At 43.5% G+C, this 23,818-nt stretch overlaps 1 protein-coding gene across 13 annotated transcripts in view; it reads right to left on the bottom strand.

Annotated features, from left to right (window-relative positions):
* FHL2 (four and a half LIM domains 2) overlaps positions 1 to 23,818 on the bottom strand; it is a 49,706-nt gene that overhangs the window by 1,472 nt on the left and 24,416 nt on the right. For 2 of the 13 annotated variants that reach the window (XM_015428689.1, XM_015428623.1), the window contains 4 exons: positions 9,273 to 9,452; positions 6,221 to 6,395; positions 1,723 to 1,892; positions 382 to 568 (listed from right to left, as the gene is read on the bottom strand). In XM_015428689.1, the coding sequence (XP_015284175.1) occupies positions 382 to 568; positions 1,723 to 1,892; positions 6,221 to 6,395; positions 9,273 to 9,428 (688 nt within the window). In that variant the 5' untranslated portion in view covers positions 9,429 to 9,452. Of the gene's footprint in view, positions 1 to 381; positions 569 to 1,722; positions 1,893 to 6,220; positions 6,396 to 9,272; positions 9,453 to 11,766; positions 11,853 to 20,704; positions 20,891 to 21,016; positions 21,089 to 23,361; positions 23,427 to 23,818 lie in introns of those variants that run through there. The other 11 variants (XM_015428654.1, XM_015428636.1, XM_015428649.1 and 8 more) reach the window with 11 other exon arrangements.

The raw sequence follows: 23,818 nt of genomic DNA, 5'->3' as shown, positions 1-23,818 counted from the left end.
ACGTCTGAAGATTATCTGCCTCTTTGGGCCTTATGAAAGCAGAAGCACGAGCATCTTTGTTACAGTAATGTACAAATTCTTGTGTATGAGAACACATCTAGTGCAGTTTCTGCTCATGTTTATTTGGGTCCAGCCAGATATTTGCATTGTTTGTACCCTTGCATTTTTATCTCTCTCGCTCTTTCCCACAGCAGTGTGTGTTCTGTGTTCCTCTGGTTGTAACTGAAGCTCTGTTATGCACAAGGTGAACTGCAACCCTTGGTTGTATTACCACATTCTCCCTGGAAATTATTTGCATGGGGGGGGGGGGGGGGGGGATGGACAGATGAGTTGGGTTAATTGTTGTCGGTCTCTGAACTAAATGGTAGCGAGATAACTTACCACTTATCGGATTGGTGCACCCTGCGCACTTTTTAGCATAGAGGCTGCAGAAGCAGTTCAGACAATAGGCAAACTCATCCCGGGAAGTAAAGCGTTGCCCAGACAGCTGTTTCTTGCATCCGGTACACACAAAACACTCCTTGTGCCATGGCTGCTCCCGGTAAGTAATCCCTCCTGTAGTGATGGGCTGTTAAATCAGCAGTAGAAGAAAAGAGTGGTCTGAGTCCCCTGCCCCGCTTTGCTTTCACCTCACAAATGTTTGAGGAGGAAGAAGCGGCAAACAGGTGGTGATATTTTAGGTGAGAAGTCTTACTTCTTTTTATTCATTTACTGCATTTAGACCTTGCCTTTCTTTGCTGATAGTGCTGTAGGGGAAAGTATGCATTTTCAGCTGTAATTTCCATTTTATAAGCTTGCTCACAGAAATGCCACGTCAGGTTGTAGTAGATGCCTAGCAGGCTCCAGAGGCCTGCTCTTGCATACATTCAATATTAGACTGTTGAAAGTCTTGCTTACTGAGGGCAGCCACTCTGGTCTAAAGCAGAATCCGAAAGCAAAGTGGTACCTTTTATTAGAACCAGCCAAAAGACACACAGTAAATACTATGCGAAGCTTGTACACCGTGTTGTGGCATTGTAGTTGTCTTTATGAGAGCGTCAGATTAGGACTAGAGAGATTCATGTTTGAAACCCTACTCTGTTACGACACTCACTGGATGATCCTGGGATAGTATCTCCCTCAGCCTAACCAGCCTCACAGTTGTTGGGAGGATACAGTGGGGAAGGGAGAGCCAAGTACACCAAACTGAGCTGTTTTTCGGGAAGTTTTGGCTTGCTTTTCCTATGTCCTCAAAAACAGAAAGGTACAGGATCTGAAGAATAATTCCAGGTCTGAAACCTAGATGGTGTGGGGGCCTTTGACCTTTCCCTTCCTTAAATGGCAACCCTCCCCCCATCATGCTTTATTCAAAATTGGGCTCTCTTTTTACAGTTCCATCCTTCCCGAGGGCAAATGCTTCCTTTCATCCTTCCCATCCTGGCTTTGCGGATTAGGAATCTCTTTGGCGGGTGACTTTTATGATGACTCCCTTCCCATTACCTGTAGTTTACAAGAATTTCTTGACTGCAAGGACCTGAAATGTGCAATATTTGCCATTTTGATAGAGTTCAGCATTTCATCAGTCTGCCGCATCTTAAATGTTGCCCTCACAGAATTGGACAGACCTAAAAGGTCACATATTTCTGAATCGGGAGTGTTGACCTTTGGCTACCGATTACGCATTTCATCGCAAAGCAATGGTAAAAAGGTAACATTGAGAAAGGCAATGGACAGTAGTAATACCTTCTTGCACTGGACGCATTGCATGGCAAACTGCTTCTCATAGCACGGCACGCAGAAATTCTGATTGTCTTTGGGAATGAAACTCTTTGTCCCTATTGGTTGTTGGCATCGATGGCAGATAAAACAGGTCTCGTGCCAGCTGCTTCCTTTATATTCCATCTTGCGAGTTCCTAAGAGAAGAGCACAGAATAAAATTCCACCCTACTTGCTTTGTACTTAAATGGCTTACTAATTTGACTTAGCTTATTTTTCATGGTATTATAGGGGAGAAAGGGAGTTAAAAACCACACTCCACCTTTCTGTTAATACGTAATGAGAACCTGGGCAGTTAGCAGATGTTTGGGTTGAGATCACTGATACAGTAACACCATACCATACATCTCTCATCGTCCTCAGAACCTGAGGTTCCTTATTCCTGAAATACAAACTGATGAGTTTTATGGTAGAATAATAATGTTGGAATGAACCAACAGTCTCTTGTAAAGGAAACAGCTGTGAGAATATTTTATGGCCTAATGGGATCAGTCTTGATATGGCCTTTCTTTCCCCACGTTCTGGTTTCCTTTTAGTCTCTTCCACAATTCCTATTTTTTAATTGCATATCTCAGAGTTTTTATGATCAGTTTTTGAAAATCCAGTTCTGTTTTTCTAGTATTTTTAGCTTGTCCCATGCCTTTCATGCATTTCCCACACTGCCAGGCACATTATACTCTTTTCCATGTTTCCATTTTTATTTCTGTTGCCCATTACGTCAGCTCTTGATGGAAGACAAGTTTCTGTTTGCTTCACCAGGCAGCCTCTTCCCAAGAACAATAATCATCTGGCTGTCCCTGAACATTCTGCCCCGCCATCCTCCTCCTGGGTGTTACTACAGCTTTTAGCTGTAATAGAAGAGTTGGAAGCCTGGAGGAAATGAGCTGGGGGGGAGGGAGTATATATAGTGATACCCTTGAGATGGACTGGATGGGCCATTGGCCTGATCCAACATTGACTTCTCTTATGTTCTTATGACGGGATTCTCACACATCAGTCTCTAGTTCTAATATACACACACATAAATAAACCTTTATTGGCATAACTAGTTCTAATATATTTATTACCTATGTTGTTCCCCCCCCCCGTTGAACCAAAACAGAACTAAGCTTGTCATTCTTTTGGATCTGTTAAAAAAAGCATCCAATTTTGCATGCTAATTTAGCAAACCACTCCTATATATACAACTATGATATGTAATTCCATTTCATTGTCTGACGACATGTGCATGCACATGAAAGCTCATACCTTGAATAAAACTTTGTTGGTCTTAAAGGTGCCACTGGACTCTAATGTTGTATTAGTAATTACTGTTACTGCTCTGTGTACCATGTGCGTGCACCACTGTTTTTGCTGTAGACAGACTTCAATGCATCTTTGTGTATGTTATCTGTAATTTTTGAAATCATGCAATTTTTCTGGTACAGTATAATTTTTCTTTCTACTCCTTGTACAGCTCTGGACAAGTCAACACAGTGCAATCCTATGTAGAGTTTCTACAGTCTAGACTGATTGCTTTCACTGGATTTAGGCAAGACTTAGAGTAACTGCATAGGACTACACTATTCATGTGGCACCTGGTACCTACATCATGCCCTTGGGTTTCTTATTTATAGCAAGACCTGTTCAAACTCGGGGGGCGGGGGGAGAAATTAGTATTTCTGAGGGAAGTGAATGGAAATGTTCCTCTCATTAGCTGATACCATCTTTGTAATAACAGCTAAGCAGGGGTGTCGAACTCCCTGGAAATGTGTTATTTAAAGTTAAAGAAATATTTAATTGTGTTTGTCTGTGTCCTTTATAAAGTTTATCTCTCTGCTACCTGGCATTACCTTTTATGACACACATGGCCCAGCCCAACAAGGTCTCAATTATGTCAGATCTGGCCCTCATAACAAATGAGTTTGACACCCCCCCAATTCCTACTTCATCTTGTGGTGGATACTCACGCGCACACAGAGGTGCCTTATACTAAATCTGACCATCGGTCTATCAGTGTCAATATTGTCTAGTCAGACCAGGCCTGTAGCTGTGGGACACCTTGGTGCTGCCCCCCCCCCCACCGACTTACCACCCAGGCCTCCCAACTTCCCATTCAGCTGGTTTACTTTATTTTTTTTGTGTGTCACAGCCGCACCAAGCCAAGCTGTCACCCTGCCTGCCGGCGCCCTCATCTCTCTGGTGTTTTTTTACTTTTACTCTCTTCGCTCCTGACACAGCCTGTGTGTGTGGGTGCCCCCCAACTTATTTAAGTGCCTCCCCAAGTCAAAAATCCTGGCTACTGTCCTGAGTCAGACTAGCAGTGGGTCTCAGGGTAAGGCCATTCACATCACCTACTGCCTGGTCCTGTAGCACAAGTTTTCATTCAGTGCTGAAGTTTTGTTTACATTCTTCAGGGTGCGCAGTTTTATCTAAGCCCTGAATCAGGTCCCTGTGGTTCACAATAAGCACGTTAATGTGATATCTACGTGCAGCTGGGGATGTCTGCTTTTTTACTGTGGGGCACGGTGGGATGGGGATAATCAAAGACCCTCTGTCAGTTGCAGAACTGTGACCGATTTAGGGCCATCTGCTTTGCATGCTCTTGCGTAATATTGGTTTATATTTTCCTATCATGTAACAAAAACCCTTCTAATTTTAATGCCATGGCTCATCAAGCATAAAAATTAATCTGAAGATAATTGAGATGAAAGCCAATTCAAAACGCTTTTCTTTTCTTACCGGGGATCACCAGCTGGTTACACACTAGCTTCCTGACCTAAAAACTTAAACAAAAAAAAACAACAGCCCGGCACTTAAGAATCTGCCAGTAAAAACAGTCACATCTCCAAGCTATTTCATCCTCTCCGGTAACAAAGATCAAAGCATGTTTAATTGGCCCGCTGCTTTGAAGCCAGGACTCAGGATGTCTAGGGAGCTTTGGGGACAGCAAAACCTGAATGAATCAATGCTCTTCACCATCAGTTTTAACACTGCAGAAAGGGCTGATTTCTTGCCCTTTCTGAGGGTGCGTTCAGACGGACAGCTAATCCCACCAGTATGCCGGCTCAAATTTGATCCCGATCTTTTTAATCCATCCTCGCATGACCAGACATCCCCCAGGGGAATCTCCTTACCGCACACTGCTTCCACTGTGGATTGTCTAGACGGCATCCACTGAATGAGGCGTGTGCACGGTGGCTTTTTAAAAAAAACAAAAGTTTGTGCATGCACATAGGCATGATATTACATCCTTGGTTATTCGTGCATGTGCAGAATCAAGATTTTTTAAAAATGGCACCCGTTCAGGATGGTCTGACATCAGTGGCCCATCGGAACCAAAAACTCTAGATTTATTTGTTTATTATTTACATTTCTATCCCGCCCTCCCCAAAGGCTCAGGGCGGCTAACAAGGCGTATCGCCCATAAAACAATGACACATACAAAATGTTAAAAATACATCACAATTAATAAACAATTTTGGTGCTCCTCTAAACCAATTCCGAAGTTTAAAGTTTCTAAGAACAAGATGGCCGTCCCCTAAAACGTCCCGTTCTCACCCGAGATGCCCGCGTCATGATGGCCATATACAAAAATCATGGGGCGTTGGTGGTACAATGGTGGATTTAAAGTAGGATCTATTTGGTACGGCTACTAAGCGCGGCAAAATGGGATGCTCACAGAAGACAGACGTTTCCCAGATGTTGATGTCTAGACATTACATTTAAATCCATGAGGCACCTGTGCCTCGCGTGGATCTAAAGACCTGTCTGAACGCACCCTGAGTCACTTAACTGCTTGCATTCTGATATCACGCTAGCTATGAATAGTCACACTTTAAAAGCTTCTCAGTCACCATGAGAAGGAAACAGTGACAGTCTGGTGAGTAAGCTGGTGGGGTGTGTGGTGGTGGGAGCTTTGGCTTCTTACAACAACAAATGTTGTATTCTCAACTTTGGCCACTTCTTCCAGTAGTATACAAATATTCCTTAATTTAAAAAATAGTCTTTAATATAAAAAACACTATGGAGAATATTGCCTGCCTCAAGTGAGTTCTGTCTCCGTAAGTTATAGTAAACTGTTTTGTAACTCACTGTTTTATTTTGTACCTATTTGTTTGCCTTTGGGGCTTGCCTTGCTTAAATATTACTAGAGCTGAGTAGCTAGTATTATCCTTTGAGGTTACTAAGATGGGGTATTGCACAAGATAAGAATATAGCATACATTGCCTTGAATAGGTCTCTGGAAAGGCAGCATTTATGTTTTCTAAAACAAGCACATAGCAGAGTAGAGTCTTCAGCAATATGGATTTGGGAGAGGAGCTTGATCAATAATCCTTGATGTGTGACTTGGACATGTCCCCTTGTTCTTCTGTGGAATGTCAGAGGGATACGGAATCCCAGAAGTTCTTCCCATTGGTTCCTGGAGGCTTTGGAGGAGGTTACCTGAAGTTTACCCTTAACCACAAAACATTCAAGTCCTAACCTGGCATGATGGTCTTCTTGCACTCACTACACTTGGAAGAGTACTCATTAGAGTAGCATTCAGTACAGAGTAGATGGTCTTCTTTAGCAGCGAAAGGCTTGTCCACCAGGGAGTTCTTGCACTGGAAACAGTGGAAACAGGTTTCATGCCAGTGCCGGTCCTTGTAGGACAGATCCTGTAGAAATCCCAAACCACAAAGCATGCTGAATGAATTGCCTGAACTCTTGGAAGGACTTACTAAGACAATGTATATGAAGACCCATGAATACTTGAAATGTGGTTTATAAATGCTTATTGTGTTAAACATTAAATTGCAGCCAAAACCAAGGCCCCCAATATTTCATAGGCCCAGTAATACAAAGGTAATCAGCAATAATAGTGACCAAAAGTTCAATTTAGTCAAAATCCAGAGTAATAATTATACTGAATGCAGCAGGACAGAAATCAATGGCAAAAATGTGTATTGACTTTTTATGAGCTGCCAAGGTTAATGTAGCACAGCGCAAAAGATAAATCTTAACTTTGTTTCTCAGTTTAGAGTAGCAGTCCAGGTTTTCTTTCAAAAACAGCTCTGGGAGTATACAGACTATAACATAAAATGTATGTTATAGATGGATTGGATAGATTTTTGAAGTGCTCTCTACTAAGCAAGCTGAAAAACCATGGTCTTAAAACCACCCTGTTGTAAAGATTTTTTTGGAGCAGACAGAACGTTAAATCTTGCATTTGAGTATAGTTGATGTCAATGTAGCACTTAGTACTATACAGAAAAGCAGCGATATGAACGATCTGCAAAGCAGTTTGAGAGTCCATGAGTTATGGGGGGGGGGGGATAGTGTAATTATTCTCTTAAACGGCATGGCTTCTAACTGTCCAGTTCTAAGTAGATTTATACCTTTGTAAATTCACATGGGGTCGTGAAGTCGGGACTCGACTGTGCGGAACAACAACAACAACAAAATTCATTGGCTTCAGTGGATTTGAAAGGGTGAAGGAGGGTGTAACTCTGCTTAAGACTGCATTGTAAATGACAGATTTCCACACTGCATATGCAGTCTGTTGGACATTGTTTTGGCATGTGTGTCTTCTAAAATCTGTTTGCCGTTATATGCAAAAGCCTTATTGAACGCATGATCATTAATGCCCCAGTGCAAGGTAACTCAGGCTCAGGTATCAACACAGCACTCAAGGGAAGTTTCTTCCAGCAGAGCCAAGGCTGATGCTGTCAACAAAAGTTACTATGAATACGTACGTTGCCTACTAGAAGGTTGGGGTTTTTTTACAATTGCGTTTAAAGTAAAAGCTGTTCATGCTTTTTTATCTCTGAAATGCTAAAAGACTTATGAGAATATTAGTAGACTGAAGATTTTTTTTTAAGTTATTTGATTTTAAATGTTATTTGATTAAATAATTATGGCAGCTGACACCATTGGATTGGACCTGGAGGAGTCTGGAAAGAGTCTACAGGGGCGTGTATTCCCCGCCTTCTCCTTTTCCCACCCTGTGCCTTATGAATAGCTACCACTTAGAGTTGGGGAGCCTTTGGAACAAAATGCCAGGCAGCAAGGACAGAAAAGCAGGTGAAGTCGCTCCTGTGTGCTTTTTTGTTACCTTTTCTGCCTGCATCTTCCTCCCCACACTATGTGGCATGCTGGTCAGGAAGGCTTCTCAGCCTTCAGTAATGGCCTTTCAGGGGGCAAAAGGAGCTGCTGGGAAAGGGAAAGGCAGTGATCTTTCTCTGTCAATTTGTTTTGTACACAGACCTTTAGCTCCAGCTCAAACAAGCTCTTTTCTATACAAATTAAGGAAGCTAAAATACAGACTTTGCCTTATGGTCAGAAGGGCAATATTTATAACACTTATACTTCCTTTTGTAAGAGACATTTAATAACTTTTCTTCACCTTCACCTTTTCTACAACTTTTCTTGTAGGCGTAGTGGTTAGAATATTGCACTAGGATCTAGGAGATAGATAAATTAACTATGGAAATGAGAGGCACGAAGAAATGGACATTCCAAAAAACCTGGAAGGGACTATGTGAATGGAGTTAAAGATTAAGCTGATATGGCAAAATAATATTTGAGTATGTAGTAATATATAATAATGGAATTAGAGAATACTAACAAATATTAGAGAATAATGAAGCGATGGACTAGGGGTAGTAACAAACTGTAATAAGTCTCTTGGTTTATATGTTGTTTGTTGTAGTTGTCTATGTTTGTGTTTAGGAATATAAGAAAACAATAAAAGTATACCTTTGGATACTTAAAAAGAATATTGCACTAGGATCTAGGAGATCCAGGTTCGAAACCCTCTCTGCTATTGAAGCTTGCTGGGTGATCCTGGGCTAGTCACACACTCTCGGGGTAACCTACCTCATAGGAGACAGCCCTGTGGCACCTGTAACATATCCCAGAAACACATGTGCAAAGACTCCACAAGCTGCCAAGCAGAAATAAGGTAGCGATATTTTCCCAGGGTTAATTTTTGACCTTTTTAAAAAAAACCTACTCCCTGGGGCACTTAGTATGTGTCAACATTCAAGAACCTCTGAGCCTCGCCAAGCTTCAACAGATCTCAAGGCAAGCAGTGAGGAATTAATCAACTGAACCTTTCAACTTGGATTGATGGACTGGGAGAGTAAAGTTGTCATCTGATCTTTCAACATTTCTGTTAAACCAGACTTTCTAGAGGGACCAAAAGTAGGTGATACATTTTATAGGCCAGGAGATTTGGGGGGGGGGGTTGTCCTCCCCCTGAAAGGTTAAGAAAATATTTTTGCACATATATATTTGCATGCGCACACATCCACAGGCTGGTAGCAGTGTTCTTCACAGTAACAGGAGAAAACAAACCAGATGTGTACTGCGGTGGTATCTAGGCCAATTAAAATGTTGCAGTCCACATACGGCACACTAAACTGAATTTAAACAGAGCCCATCACCACATCCCTGATTTCATTTTAAAATCCCTCTAGCTTGGAAAAAGCGTAATGGCCAATGCAGAAAAGCTGACACAGGAATTAGAGCAATGAAATGCATGTCCAGGGTACCTTACAGTCACAGCCAATAGGCTTTTTACATTCCTCACAGGGGTTGGAGTACAGGTTCTCGTAGCATTTGATGCAGTAGGGACTCTCCTCCCTCAAGATGTACTTCTTGCCAAAGAGGGACTCTTTGCAGTAGTGGCAGTCAAAGCGTTCTGTCATTTTGACATCTAGGCCTCAGCTGGCCTGTTAATGACAAGAGAAGAAGCAGCTTCAAGTTACAATACCAGTAGATCAAATTGTAGAACAAAGTCTGAGTCCAGTGGCACCTTAAAGACCAACAAAGTTTTATTCAAGATATGAGCTTTCGTGTGCACGCACACTTCCTCAGATACAATGATATGAAAGTTAACAGTCCATACATACAGACGGTGAACAGCAAATTAGCATACAACATAATGAAGATGTTTTAACAGATGCAAGGACCAAACAGGAATAACAAGCTAAGTTCATATAGTCACCATTTGCTTGGGTTTAATTACATGGAGGGAACACAGTGAAGCAAATAACTATGTCAGAATTGGAGAGTGATGTGTAACTGTATCCTTAATTGTGGGATGCTAAGAGTAATTAACTGAGATCTAGATGTTAAAATTGACAGGTTTGTGGGGGGGTTGGGTAGGCATGTTATTGGTCAAGTATTATTATTTTTATATTTGTAACACAGCATTCCATTCATCCAGTGAGCTCACATAAGGTTTTCAACTTCAGAAAAAGGTAGATTAGAGGCTGACTTGCCCCTCCCCTGAGCTTCATGGCCATTTGAACTTGGGTAGTTCTGGGCACTGATAGAGTCCAATACTCTATCTATTGGTTACCTTATGCTAGATTTCTCCATTTGGCTTTTAATGTCTCATTTGCATGTGTAAGGAGAATCGTAGGGGGGGAGGACAATGGGAATCACTCTTTAGCTTTGGCACATCAAATTTCCCTTGTAAATATTTCTGTGGGATCCATGTTAGCATCGCAACAAACATACAGCCTGGACAACCAGAATTATTTTATTCTCTTGTAAATCTGGCTCAGATGCTCACCCATGAGCAAGAGGTTGCAGCTTCTACCCTTGACCTTATCATCTCCTGACATCTGTGCTTTCTTCCCCTTATACTCTCTCCCTATCAACTGACCACATCCTATCCATCCTATGGAGGAGGCACAAAGTCATAGTTTTATTTGCATTTTCTGCCTTAATATGTACAAATAGCTGTGCATAGAAAGCATAAGAGAACCTGGCATGCAGCTACTTTTACAAAGAAAATCTTAAAACAGTCCAGATAGTTCCACCCAAGCCACCATGGTTTGCATTTGCACAGCTGGCATCACTAGAAACTTTTGAGGAGTACACAGATCGATTGCCAAGTAGGACTACCTCTGCATGGCCTACCTCTGAAGGGGCCACTTGCGCCACCGTTTCCTCACAACAATGGTACTTCAAAAAGTGCAAAAAGAAAATTACTTCAGAACTGCCCTTCAGAAGGCAGCCCACTGACTACCGGCCTATCAGATGGGCAGCAACAGTCCCTGGTTGGTGGTTCTTGGTATCTGTCATGAGACAGTGTGGTGCAGTGGTTAGAGCCTTTTCCTTTTACAAATAAGCTCTTTTTGGCCAAAGGTCAAGCATAACAAAAAATATTTCTATACAATAAAATACATGACAGAATATAAAATATTACAATACTCACATACAGTTTTCACAGAAAACTTTAACAAATTAAAACCCATCTCAGCAGCACCTTAAAGATATCACTATTGGCAAAAATCTGGCAACAGATTGAGCTGTTACTGAATTGGTATCTGCCAACACTCAGGGTTTTGTAGGATGCTGATACCTGCTCAAGACTGGCATGGTCCACAGGGGGGGGAAATCCCTATAACATAAATAGAACATGAGCCTTGCACACAGTTGTATGCTTCAGGGTTGCCAGATCTGGGTCGGGAAGTACCTGGAGATCTTGGGGGTGGAGCCTGAGGAGGGTGGGATTTAGGGAGGGGAGGGAATTCAGTGGGATATAATACCACAAGAGTCTACCTTCCAAGTGTCCATTTTCTCTGGATGAACTGATCTCTGTCGCCCAGAGATCAGTTGTAGTAGCGGGAGATCTCTAGCCACCACCTGGAGGTTGACAACCCTAACTAACACAGTCCAGATCGGTTACCTTCTTCTTGATCATCCTCAGCGCTTTGTGATAGCCCACATCCCTACCCATAATAAGGGAAAGGCCCAGGGACTCAATTCTATTATCTACACGCTTCTCCCAAACACTTCTGAAAGTACTGTCCTTCAGTAGACATAAGAGCTCCCCTTGGACATGAAGCATTGAGAAAAGAATTAAACGCACCAATCCAGCCCCTGGACTGCAAAGAGAGCTGCGCAAACTCTACTGTTAGGGCAGCAGTCAGAGTGTTAGATTAGGACCTGGAAGATCCAGGTACAAATCCTCACTCTTCCATGGAAGAGTGACCCTGAATGACCCTGGGCCAGTTACACAACTTGACCTACCTCACGGGCTTGTTGTTGTGAGGATAAAATGGAAGCAAGGGCAACAATGGAAGCTGCTTTGGGTCTCATTGGGAAGCATTTATACCCTATAAACGAAGGAAATAAATAAGTAAATAGGTGGGGGGCAGTCACATGCAATCCCATGTCATTATCTCCTCATACACTAAGAAGTCGCGTGCCAAGGGAAGAAGTCAGGCCAACACTCTTGCCTCTTGCGAGTTAGCTTTTCATGTACAGACAGGTTTATCAGATGGGGAAAAGGTCTAAGATATGAAATAGTACAGCGGAAGAAAGGCTCTTTCTGCATGCTAAACTTGGCTCTAATTCTAAGATTACCTAACTAACTCAAATAATTCAATTACTGTGAAGAAGAATTTCCGGTGCTTTAATTTGGATTCCCAATGGCATAATAAAAGGAAAAGGGAATACAGAAATTCCATGGAAGTATTTTCTTAGTTTGGGCAAAAAAGCAGGGCTAAAAAACCACATGCAAATAATCCTCTTTCGCAGCTCTGTCAAGTAAGAAAGTGATAATAGGATGAAAGTCACAAGAGAATGAATGCATTTGGAATGGTACTTTTAAAATATTAAAACTAGAGAAAAATAACTTTGAGAGCAAATTAAGTTAATGTAGCCCCTTAGGATCAAATACCACAGAGAGGACGTACAACGTCAGGGACTAATCCCTTCTCCTTTATGCCATTAAAAAGAGATCTGCAGACAACTCAACCCCAAGATACTAGCTCCACAACCCAGAATCCTTTTGGTCCTGGGAATCAGGTGATCTCAGAATATGAGTTGCATGCCACTGCCTCGAAGAAGCTTCAAAATCTGCAGCACTCCCTCAGTCTTGGAACTTGTTACTGAAGGAGGCAACTGGAGTGGTACTACTGGTAGCGGCCATTTTGTTCCATCTCTGTCGCCTGAAAATCAGTTGTAATAGGAGGAGGAGGAGATTGGATTTATACCCCATCCTTCACTACCCAAAGGAGTCTAGGGTTGCCAAGTCTTCTTACCTTTCCCGGCGGGGGAGCCTCGCTGGGCTCCGGGAGCTCCTCGGTGACGCGTGCTACGTCGCTCACGTTGAGGGCGTGGCCAGCTCGTCGGAGGGAAAACCATAGAGTTTTCCCTCCGACGATCTGGGCCACGCCCCCAACATGAGCCACGCTGTGCTTCGGGGGGCGGAGTTCCCCCCGGGGCCCGATTCGGCGGCGGTGGAAATCGGGCCTCCATAGCGAAGGTTTCCCCGCCCCCCCGGGCCCACTTGGCAGCCCTAAAGGAGTCTCAGAGTGGCTTACAATCTCCTTCCCTTCCCCTCCCCACAACAGACACCCTGTTAGGTAGGTGGGGCTGAGAGAGCTCTCTTGAGAACTGCCCTTGAGATAACAGCTCTGAAAGAACTTATGACTGACCCAAGGTTACACCAGCAGCTGCCTGTGGAGGGGTGGGGAATCAAACCTGGTTCTCCCAGATCAGAGTCCGCACTCCTAACCACTACACCAAACTGGCTCTCCAGCCACCACTGGGAGGTTAGCAACGCTACTACCAACAGTTGAACTTCTTGCTTAATTTTCCATTCATGTTGTGTTTCCCTATGTTTGTGACTGCTTGTAGCGCTCATGATATTCTGCTAGCACTCTGTTCTATATAAGATATTGTCATTCGGGGTTTGTAGTGATGTGCTTTAGAAAGCATGCATGAGACTCTCATTTGTGCCTCTGTGCAGTTTTATGATCCATTTGTTTTCATTCATGAAAGACATTAAGATCTGTATCTAGAATTTCTGTTGACATAAATCCATACAGGAAGTAAGCATTTTTGTTATCATTTCAAAGGCAGAAATCCAAAGATTTACAACTGCAGCCTAGCAAATGGAGCTACCAGGGGTGTGTTATTTCCTTCTGCCCTACCCAGTACTTGGCACAAACATTTCTCAGAAACATCAGGTATTTCTCCTGATAATTCCAGGATCTATTTTCCACCCAAAGCTACAAATCCATGCAAGTGAGAAAGGAACAAAGATCCTTGAAGAAATGACGGTCATCATTAGCTATGCAAGGTAGTTGGCAGTATCCATCTGGATAGTGCTAGTGAGATATAGTGGTTAGAGTGGTGGAATGGAGCTTGGGAGACTTGATTTCAAATCCACGCTTACCCTGAAGTTCACTGGTTGACCTTGGACCACATTCTCTCTCTGTCCCCACCCCCCACTCTAACCAGTCTCACAGGCAATTCATCCTTATGTTTGCATTCTTCAAGGGCTGGTGGGAGTCTTGGGGGTTGTGGGGAAATGGGGATCCTGGAACAGTAGCAGGAAAGAGGAGCTGGGGGTGGCCCACTGGAACCTGGCATGGCCCTAGTTATTGCCTTCCAGAAAGCCATGGGTACTGCCAAATTATTCCTGGATATTTGTCATGCGGGCTGTCTTTCTCAGAAGCTCTGTTAATGTTTCCTGTGCAATGAGTTTAAATGAAGGTGGGAATTGTGGGTCATTCCGTTGTCATAAAAGGCCAGCATTGCATCATGTTCTGCTTCAATTATGCAATGAAAAGGTTGTGGGAGAGTCAATTTCTAACCCAACACCAACTATGCATTGGGACAAATCAGGAGAAAATGGGAGTTAATTCATGGATCAGTGTGTGTACACTTACTTTGACAATGCCTGACCATTTTGGCATGGCCCTGCTCAAATTAGCAGCGGAGAGGAATGTTTTACTTTGTTGATGGATATTTTCCTGTATTAAGCATTCCCTTTCCTATCTGGCCATGTGGTTTCCAGCTGAGGACAGATTTATGCAGGCTAAAGGAAATATGAGGTTTTACTGTAAAGGCAGAGAATCAGCAGGAGGAGAATTCGAACCCTGCCTTCTCCCCACTAATTCTTCCCTGCCAATGCTTCCCAAGTCATTTTATCTTTCCCACACCCAAGCTCCAAAAGCAGAATAAACCCAATTTGGGAAAAGACAATCTGAAGAGGGGGAAGCATTTGCAAAGGGGCAAATGAGAAGGGAGCACTCACTGGAGAAGACCCTGATGCTGGGAAAGACTGAAGGTCAAAGAAGACGGGGACGGCAAAGGATGAGATGGTTAGACAGTGTCATAGACGCAACGAACATGAAATTGAGCAAACTTCAGAGGACGGCGGAAGACAGGAAGGCCTGGCGCGATCTGGTCCATGGGGTCGCGAAGAGTCGGACTCGACTGTGCGACTGAACAAGAACAAAATTGCTATATGCACAAGGGGTTAATGGGGTTGCTAGCTCCAGGCTGGGATGGAAATCACTTGCAATTTGGGGGGGTGGAGCCTGAGGAGGGTGGGGTTTGGGGAGGGGAGGGACTTCAATGCGGTATAATACCGTAGAGTTCACCCTCCGAAGTGGCCATTTTCTCCAGGTGAACTGATCTCTGATGCCTGGAGATCAGTTGTAATAGTGGGAGAACTCTGGCCACCACATCCCATTGATATTCACACAGCAAAGGCTTTTGCTGAGGTGTGTACCTTATTTATTTACTTACAACATTTATTCCCTGCTTTTGGGGACGTATGTCATTTATTGTCAAGGAGCAGAAGCCGAACAGCAACTGGAAAAGGGTTTTAGGGGTTCATTCCCCATCCTTTTCTTGTGATCCCTCAACCCCTGCTTTACAAGAACCTTCTCTCAGCTGACAAGTGCCTGTTTCCAAGAGGGGAAAAGAACTGGGCCATTGCAACTGATTGCACTGGTAAATCCCTGGAGATCTGGGGGGGGGGTAAAGCTTGGGGAGGGCGAGGTTTGGAAAGTGGGATTGCCAATACAAGGCTGGCAAACAGCAGGAGACTCACAGAAGCAGTGGGGCACAAGAGTTTTTACCCAAATGCTTGAGTATTCCCCAGCAACACACTGATGTCACTTCCGGTCTCACTGGAGTTATCCCCCATCTTCACTTATATTTTTTCCTGCCACCCAGCTGAGTAGTGGCAGGAAGACCCTGTGTGTGTGGGAGGGGTTCCAATGGGAACCAACCCTATCACAGCCTCCCCCCCCCCCCGTGATGTAAGCAATGAATACCACAATGCTGTTGCTATAGTAATTTGTGTGGAAGTTTATATTACTCTTGGCTAGAAAAGAAACCCCCATTATGAGAGCGGGGTTGGAAGTGATGACCTGTAGGACCCCTTCCAACTCTGTGATTCCATGATTCTAAGAGGAAGAGGCTGTTCCAGGCGCTGTAGTTTGATGCAGTTGGCCACCAGCCATCACTGCTCCTTGTAATATTTTACAGTCGTTAGTTGTAAAAACATGCCTTAATAAATGCACATGACATGGAAGATATAAGTACTTTGGCTGCCTCATACTTCTTGGTCAAAACTGTTACACTAAGTTCTTATTCATCAACATATTTTGCAATCGACATGACGTGCTTTACTAGAAATCACAAAAGAAAAGCTGAGACAAGATGACTGAAATTGTGTCATTCTCTAGAAAGAAAGGTAAGATCATCAAGTCATAATTGATCGCCCTAGTAAGTCAGGCTAAAGCAAAACCCTCACTGAATTCAAATGTTATTGTGTATATTCTTGAAGGGAAAGTGCGAAGCCGTGATAGGACCTCAGAGAGGTTTTGCTTGTGGTGGGTTTTTGTTTTTGTCTTCCACCTTTGGCTTGAACCTAAGAAATGCTTTCATATTTATGTCTTGCAATAACAGACTCTGGTCGCTAGTTATCAAAATGAGATGTGGTTGGTTTATTTAGATGAAGTCCTGCAGACCTAAGACGTCATTGGCCGGGAAGCTGAGGAGGACCATTTGAGATGTTACTAAGGGTCTGAGCATGCTCAGTGAATTATTGGCTTTCTTTCTTGGAATGGAAGACACTCCCCACCTTCGTGCCTACTTTAGAAAGTTTTGAAGGTTTAGTTTTGAAGGTTTAGAAAGTTTTGAAGGTTTGAAGGTTTCTACTTTAGAAAGTTTTTATTTATTTGGAGGATTTATATGCTGCCTATCCAGAGACCTGCTGGAGGTGTTATATACATTCCCCACATAAATAAATAACAATAAATTATCTCTGCAAGCTTTTTGAGATATGGCATGAAGGTGGGGTGTGTTTGCTAACAAAAAAATGTTTTAAGAAATTGTGTGTTGTTTGTGGAATGGCCTGCTTGAGGAATTCTAGAAGGCTCCGACACTTCTGACATTCCACAAACTATGGAAAACAGAATTGTTTAGGAGGGCGTTTTTATAGAAGTGATAGGGCCGTATTATAACCAAATGGTTCAGGAACATGCTTTAATAAAAGCAATGGGAATGTGGCCCATACTCCTGCATATTAGTATCTATCATTTGTTTATTTATTTTTTATTAATTCAATTTATACCCTGCCCTCCCCATGAACAGGCTCAGGGTGGCTTACAACAGTAGCCCAATTGCCAATAAAACCGATAAAACAATATACATCCTTTCATAATAAGTTAAAACATAACTTGCTCTCTCTCCACTCTCTACACTTTCTCTAGTGTCTTGCTCTCTCTACACTGTATTTCTACTTATGTATTACCATTTTCTGCATTTCTCCGATTTGTCATATTTATTTCCTTTATTTCCCTCACTATGTTTCCTCCCGAAATTGAACCCAAACAAATAGTAACCATATAAACTAAGCTTGTGGTTCCTGTTTGGCGCTTGAATCTGTAAAACATCTTCATTATGCTGCATGCTAATTTACTGCTCACCCTCCACCTATACGTATGGACTGGTAACTTCCTTTTCATTGTATCTGGAGGTGTGCATGCACACAAAAGCTTAAACCTTGAATAAAACTTGTAGGTCTTAAAGGCGCCACTGGATTCAAACTTTGTTCATTTTCTGCATTGTTTAACATATTATTGTTTCACTTATGCCTTGCTTCTGTTACAGTGCTTATTAGATGTCTCCTCCTATTGACCACATTCACTTACATTATGTAATCCACCTTGAGTCTCACTAAGAAAGGCAAACAATAAATACATAAATTCCACTTCAGGAGCAAGCTGAACCTTCCACACAGTTGTGTACAGCTTCAACCAACTGTGTTTTTGCTCAACAAACAGCTGTTGTAGAAGGCAACACCAGCAGGTAGGAAGGCATGCTTGCCCATTTATCCTTGTGGCAGGTTTTGTGTGTGTGCGTATGTGTGTGTGGTGGCAAGGTGTATTGAGAGTTGCTTCACAAGGAGAATGTTTGAAGTTCCTTTATTCCAGATTAGACCATTGGGCCATCTAGATCTGTATTTTCTTCTCTGATTGGTTGCAGCCATCCAAGCTCTCAGGCAAAGGAAAGTCTACCTGGGAATCTTCTCTGCTATTCAGCCACAGTCACCCAGCCAACCCCAGCCCGCCCCCCATTTTTGGAGGCACCAATCATGCTACGGTTGCATAACAAGTTGAAACCCACAAAAACTGTGGTCATATATTGTAGAAAGGAGTTCTGGGTGAATCTGCTGACAAGCTCATTTGGTCAGAGAAGCCCGCAAGAAAAAGACTCCTCCTGTCTCCTGGACCTTGCCTCCCTTAAGGAAGGAGAAAACCTAGGCCACAGGGTGGGATGCATTGCAGAAGGGCCTAGCCATGCACTTTCAGTAGGATGGGATCAGTCAGCTGTGCATGACGGGCAAAAGCATCCCCTTTTATAAACTGCCCTGCCCCTTCTGTGAACTTGTGGGTGTTTCAAAAGGGGCAAAGTAATTGATTTATCCTGTTGTGTGCTTGATCCCACAAGGCCTGCTCATAGTAGGGCTGCCAAGTGGGGGCGGGTAAACCCCCGCTTTGGAGGCCCGATTTTCGCCGCGGCGGAATCGGGCCCCGGGGGAACCCCGCCTTCTGAAGCGCAGTGTGGCTGCGTCACAGGAAGTTATGCAACCACGTAGATCACGTTGGGGGTGTGGCCCCAATCGTCGGAGGGAAAACTCTATGGTTTTCCCTCCAACGATTGGGGCCACGCCCCCAACATGCTCTACGTCGTGCGTCACTTCCTGCGACGTTCTGGTGGCGCGCGCTCGTGTCCCTCAGCAGCTCCCGGACCCCGACAATGCTCCTCCGCCGGTAAGTCCAATCGACTTGGCAACCCTAGCTCATAGGGTTGCCAGCTCTGGGCTGGGAAATATCTGGAGATTTGTGGGGGTGGAGTGTGGGGGAAGGCGGGGTTTGGAGAGGGGAGGGGAGAGACCTCAGCAGGGCATAGTGCCATAGAGTCCACCCTCCAATGCAGTCCTTTTCTTCAGAGGAACTTATCTTTTCATCTGGAGATCAATTGAAATAGCGGGAGATCTCCAGGTGCCACCCGAAGTTTGGCAGCCCAACCTATTCAGTATGTTGCACATACCTTTTTCAAGGAAGCAAAACCCAGAGCAGGCTAGAATGGGGCATCAACATAATTGACTTAAAAGAAACGCTCCCAGACGCTGTCAGTGTTACCACATTGTGTCTGCACAGCCCCACCCCACCCCTTGCTCTGAGCCCCATATTAGCATTGTAACGTTCACAATCTTGATCTGCTAAATATTAATTGTTTTATATGGTTTTAGGCTTATTGATATCACTGATTGTTGTTTTATTCTTCTGTAAGCCGCCCTGAGCTGGCCTTAGCTGGGAGGGCAGGGTATAAATTTAATAATTAATTAATTAATTAATTAATTAAAACATGCAGTTTCACATGCTGGCTTTGAAAATGTATCTTCTGTTTGCTTTTTTTTAATACAAAGAAACGTCTTAATTTGTAACTTAAAAAGTGAAAGGCAATTGACAGGAAATAAACACGAGGATAATCCAGAGGAAGTGTATCTAGTATAATTTGCCACACACCCAAGGGCATGATGTAGTGAGTTGTAACCACAGTTCATGGAGAACAATGGGACTAACTGTCACATATGTTTAAAATTATGAAAACAGAACTTATCCATATCACCTTTGGGTTCCTTGTCGCCCCAGACTTGTATTCTCCAGAATATCTCTAAAATGTACTTATTTTCATTCATGTGTCCCATCCTTCCATTCAAGGTGACAAACATAGTAAACTTTTTATCTCGATTAACTAATAAATGTATTTGAGCAACATCAAAAAGTATCTTTAACTAGAATAGGTAGTAACCCAAGACATTATATTTCAGACATTATAGCCAAAATAGCTATGGAGAAAGAAGCCCACCGTAAAATTGTAACATGAACACTGAGATTGACTTGCATGTCATTTCTTAGCTGTAGAAGCATTACCGATATTCATATCAGAGCAACAGAGAAATATTTAACTCTGTGCTTTTATGTTTAAAATAGATTACAATAAAATATAAAAAAAGCATCTGACAGTGCAATCCAATGAAGAGTTACTCCCATCTAATCTCACTGAAATCAAGAGGCTTTGGTCACCGGATTACATTGTTAAGTGACGCCTCTCTTTTGGCCATTCTGTGTGTGATGGCAAATGGGCAAGGCTGTTTTCTCTCCTGTGCCTTCGGTTGCTGCAAAAATTAATGAGGTCCTTTGTTGCTCCGGGAAGCAGGAAGTATTCACGGAGGAGTAAAGAAACCAAAATCTGAGCTCTCCCTTATTCATGACCTTCTCAGGGGCTTATCCGGCATGGCACTGGGTTGCTAAAACCATATCAGGGGCAGTGGAGACAGTGCCTCCTCCCACCTACCGTTCAGCCACGGAACATTTCATCTGAATGCAAATGCATTATTTCTACCTATACCACATTTGCCAAAACAAAAGGCCACCTCGTTAACCGATTATCTTACCCAATTACCCTATTGAACCTACCCAACAAAGGCTATTATCTTTTTAAAAATAAAATAAAAAAAACCCTTATTCCTTTATAGCCTCACCTAACACCCTGTTTTATCCTAGCATCATCTACTTTGTTATTTACAACAGAGCCTTCAAAGGATTCTTATTGGTTGCCGGGTGACAAAAAAGGGTTGTCTACTTACACACCGTTAATGGTACTCTCTGGAGTTGGTGTGGGGCATCCCATCCGTTAGCAAAATGGGTAGAGGAGCAGGGAGCATGTACAGTGAGTGGGGGAATCCTCCAGCCTAAGCGAGCCGCTCTCCGGATTTCTGCTCAGCTGTCTGTGTGGAAACAGGCGTCTGCCGTTCACAGCCTAGTGAAAACCCCTGTGTATCATTTTACCATATAAGGAGACAAAAGCACCAGAGACACTAACTCTTTGAGGCTCAGTGCAGCTGGCATTCGACACTATCCTCTCCACACCTACCCCCCCCCCCCCAAGCAATCCTTACATTGTGTTTTATTGGTCCGGTCCTTCGTTTTAGATATAAATCAAACAAGCCAGATTTCCACTCCTATGTGTCCTTTAAAAAAAAAAAGATTTTAATTCCATGTTGCACCTAAACAGTTCTTGCAGGAACACTGTCTAGAGTGTAAATATTGACTCACATCATCATAGACTAACGCACGCCCTTTCGGCCCTGGTTAAGTTAGTATGGGTGATGATGCTTGTACTTCTGCTTTCGTCTGCTGTAAAACAGACCTATTGTGCCGAGCAAAGGTGGTCGAGGGTTAGGAAGTTTCAGGGTTATTTCCTCCGCAGGGTCATTTCCTATTGTCCTTTAGGGTGAGAAAAGCAGCTGGGGGTGACCTTGAGCATAACTGTGTCCAAGAGGAAATGGTGACGCAACACCTCCACAACGCTAACCACTGCTCAACATTGCTGCAACATAATTCTCATTTTTTAAAAACAAACAAACCGGAACCACATCAGATGTAGCAGGGTCCTCTGAAGCAGACCTCTGTTCCAAATAAAACCCGAGTAAAGCATATTAATACATTGGAGAAACAATGATTTTAACAAATCCAGCTACCATTTTCCCCCTCTGATTTTACAGCTTGAAAGAGAGATGCACTCCATACACTAGAGATGGGACAGGCTCTCAGAATCCCTAGGATATGGGGCGCGGGGTGGGGGGTGGAAAGAGAAAGGATTAAAGCTCGCTGCAGGAGGGCTCTTGCTGTAACCACCACACAGACCAGGGTGTAAGCATTTCAGTATGAACTAGAATCCTTTACAAGTTGCCGGGGAAACCATAATATAATATGATGTGACAGCGTAGAAACACAGCCCTATACAGACCTGCATTCCTTGAGGGGGTTTTTCCTGTCCGTCCTGGCAATAACCATAATGCTAACATTTCAGCTTTATCAGTTAACACAGACATTTTAATAAAGCAAGTAACAATTCCAAGAATGCAAACTTTGCCTTAAATCTGCACTTTCCCATGCATGCCCCACTGTCTCCAGCCACCTGTCCCCTCCCCCCCCACTCCCCTCCAGTTTTGCCGCGTCCTCCCCCCCCCCCGCCCCTGAAGCCTCTCCTTTCCTGCCTCCCCCACTCACCTCTTTCCATTGGTGTCACCTGGGGTTGCAACATCAACCCAAAATCCTATCCAAACTTCTTTCCCCCCATGATGTCTGAGCACGCACAGGGATTGCTGTTATTGTTCTGAGATATTTTTTTTGTCCCACCAATTGCATTTTAGAACTTTTTTGTATTTTTATGCAAACCTGAGGTTTTACCCAGATTTGTAGAAACTAAGAAGAAGAAGAGATTGGATTTATACCCTGCCCGTCACTACACAAAGGAGCCTCAGAGCGGCTTCCGATCCCTTTCCCTTCTCCTCCCCACAACAGTCACTCTGTGAGGTAGGTGGGGCTGAGAGAGCTCTTTCAATAACTGCCCTTGAGATAACAGCTCTGAGAGAATTTATAACTGACCCAAAGTCACACCAGCAGCTGCACGTGGAGGAGTGGGGGAATCAAACCCAGGTCTCCCAGATTAGAGTCCGTGCTCTTAACCACTACACTAAACTGACTCTCAGATCCTGTAGCCTGTGATTACTCTGTGTATCATAACACTTTCCAGATGGGTAGGTCTTAAGGTTGTGACCTGGAGGAACGGTTTAGCAATTGGTCCTGCTTGTGATGCACCTTTTTCAGTTTTAATTAAATATATTTGTTAAGGTGAGGTAACACTTAATATTTAAATGAGATCTTAGATTTGCAACGTCAGAATATTGACGACTGCTTTACAAACATTTCGTATTTTAGAAAGCAGTCAGTTGAAACACAGCATAATACAAAATGTACACCATAATAATGCATTGTACAAACTTCCTTTCAGCTTTAAATCATGTCTGTGATGCTGTAATAACCTGGGATCCAAATGTACACAGTAAGTGGACTAACACTGCCATCCTAAGCAAGTCTACTCAGAATCCTGCTCAGGGCTATTCAGTGGGGCTTAGTCTTAAGCAAGTGCTGCTAATATTGTACTGTAAAGTAAAAAGGTAAAGGTTCCCTTGCTCGAAAGCCAGTCGAGTCCGACTCTAAGGTTGCAGTGCTTATCTCCGTTTCAAAGCCGAAGAGCCAGCGCTGTCCGAAGACATTTCCGTGGTCATGTGACTGGCATGACTAAACACCAACGCTGTTACCTTCCCACCGAAGTGGTACCTATTTATCTACTTGCAATTTCTTGCTTTCGAACTGCTAGGTTGGCAAGAGCTGGAACCAGAGATGGGAGCTCACTCCGTCATGCGGCACTCAGGTCTCGAACTGCTGAACTACTCACCTTCCACAGCCTGCAGTTCAGCGTCTTAACCACTTGAGCCACCACTCAAGTACCAGGGAATAAAACTGTAGGAAACATGTAGCGTCTCAGAAAGAAGCAAATCAAGAGTAAATCTCCCACTTTCTATCTGACAGTTCTAGAGAAAGAATATGGTCCTATAACAACCAGATGGCCTTCTGACAGCAATGCTGATTCTATGCACTTAGGCAGATCATGAGAGGGAGGGCAGGAAGGGTTGCATCAGTGCTTAGTTCTTGTGGCCCTTTCTTACACATCCAGGGAAATGCCGGTCGCCACTTTGGGGTCAGGAAGGAATTTTTCTCCAGGCCAGTTTGGCCAGGGATCTTGGAGGTTTTTTGTTATCTTCTGGGGGTGGGGGGGAAGTATTTGTGAATTTCCTGCATCATGCAGGGGGTTGGACTAGATGACCCTGGAGCTCCCTTCCGACTCTATGATT

The sequence above is a fragment of the Gekko japonicus genome, unplaced genomic scaffold (assembly GCF_001447785.1).
Source record: "Gekko japonicus isolate JY-2015 unplaced genomic scaffold, Gekko_japonicus_V1.1 scaffold718, whole genome shotgun sequence".
Lineage (NCBI taxonomy): Eukaryota > Metazoa > Chordata > Lepidosauria > Squamata > Gekkonidae > Gekko > Gekko japonicus.
Note: the sequence above shows the minus strand (reverse complement) of the source record. Positions and strands in the feature narration are given on the sequence as shown.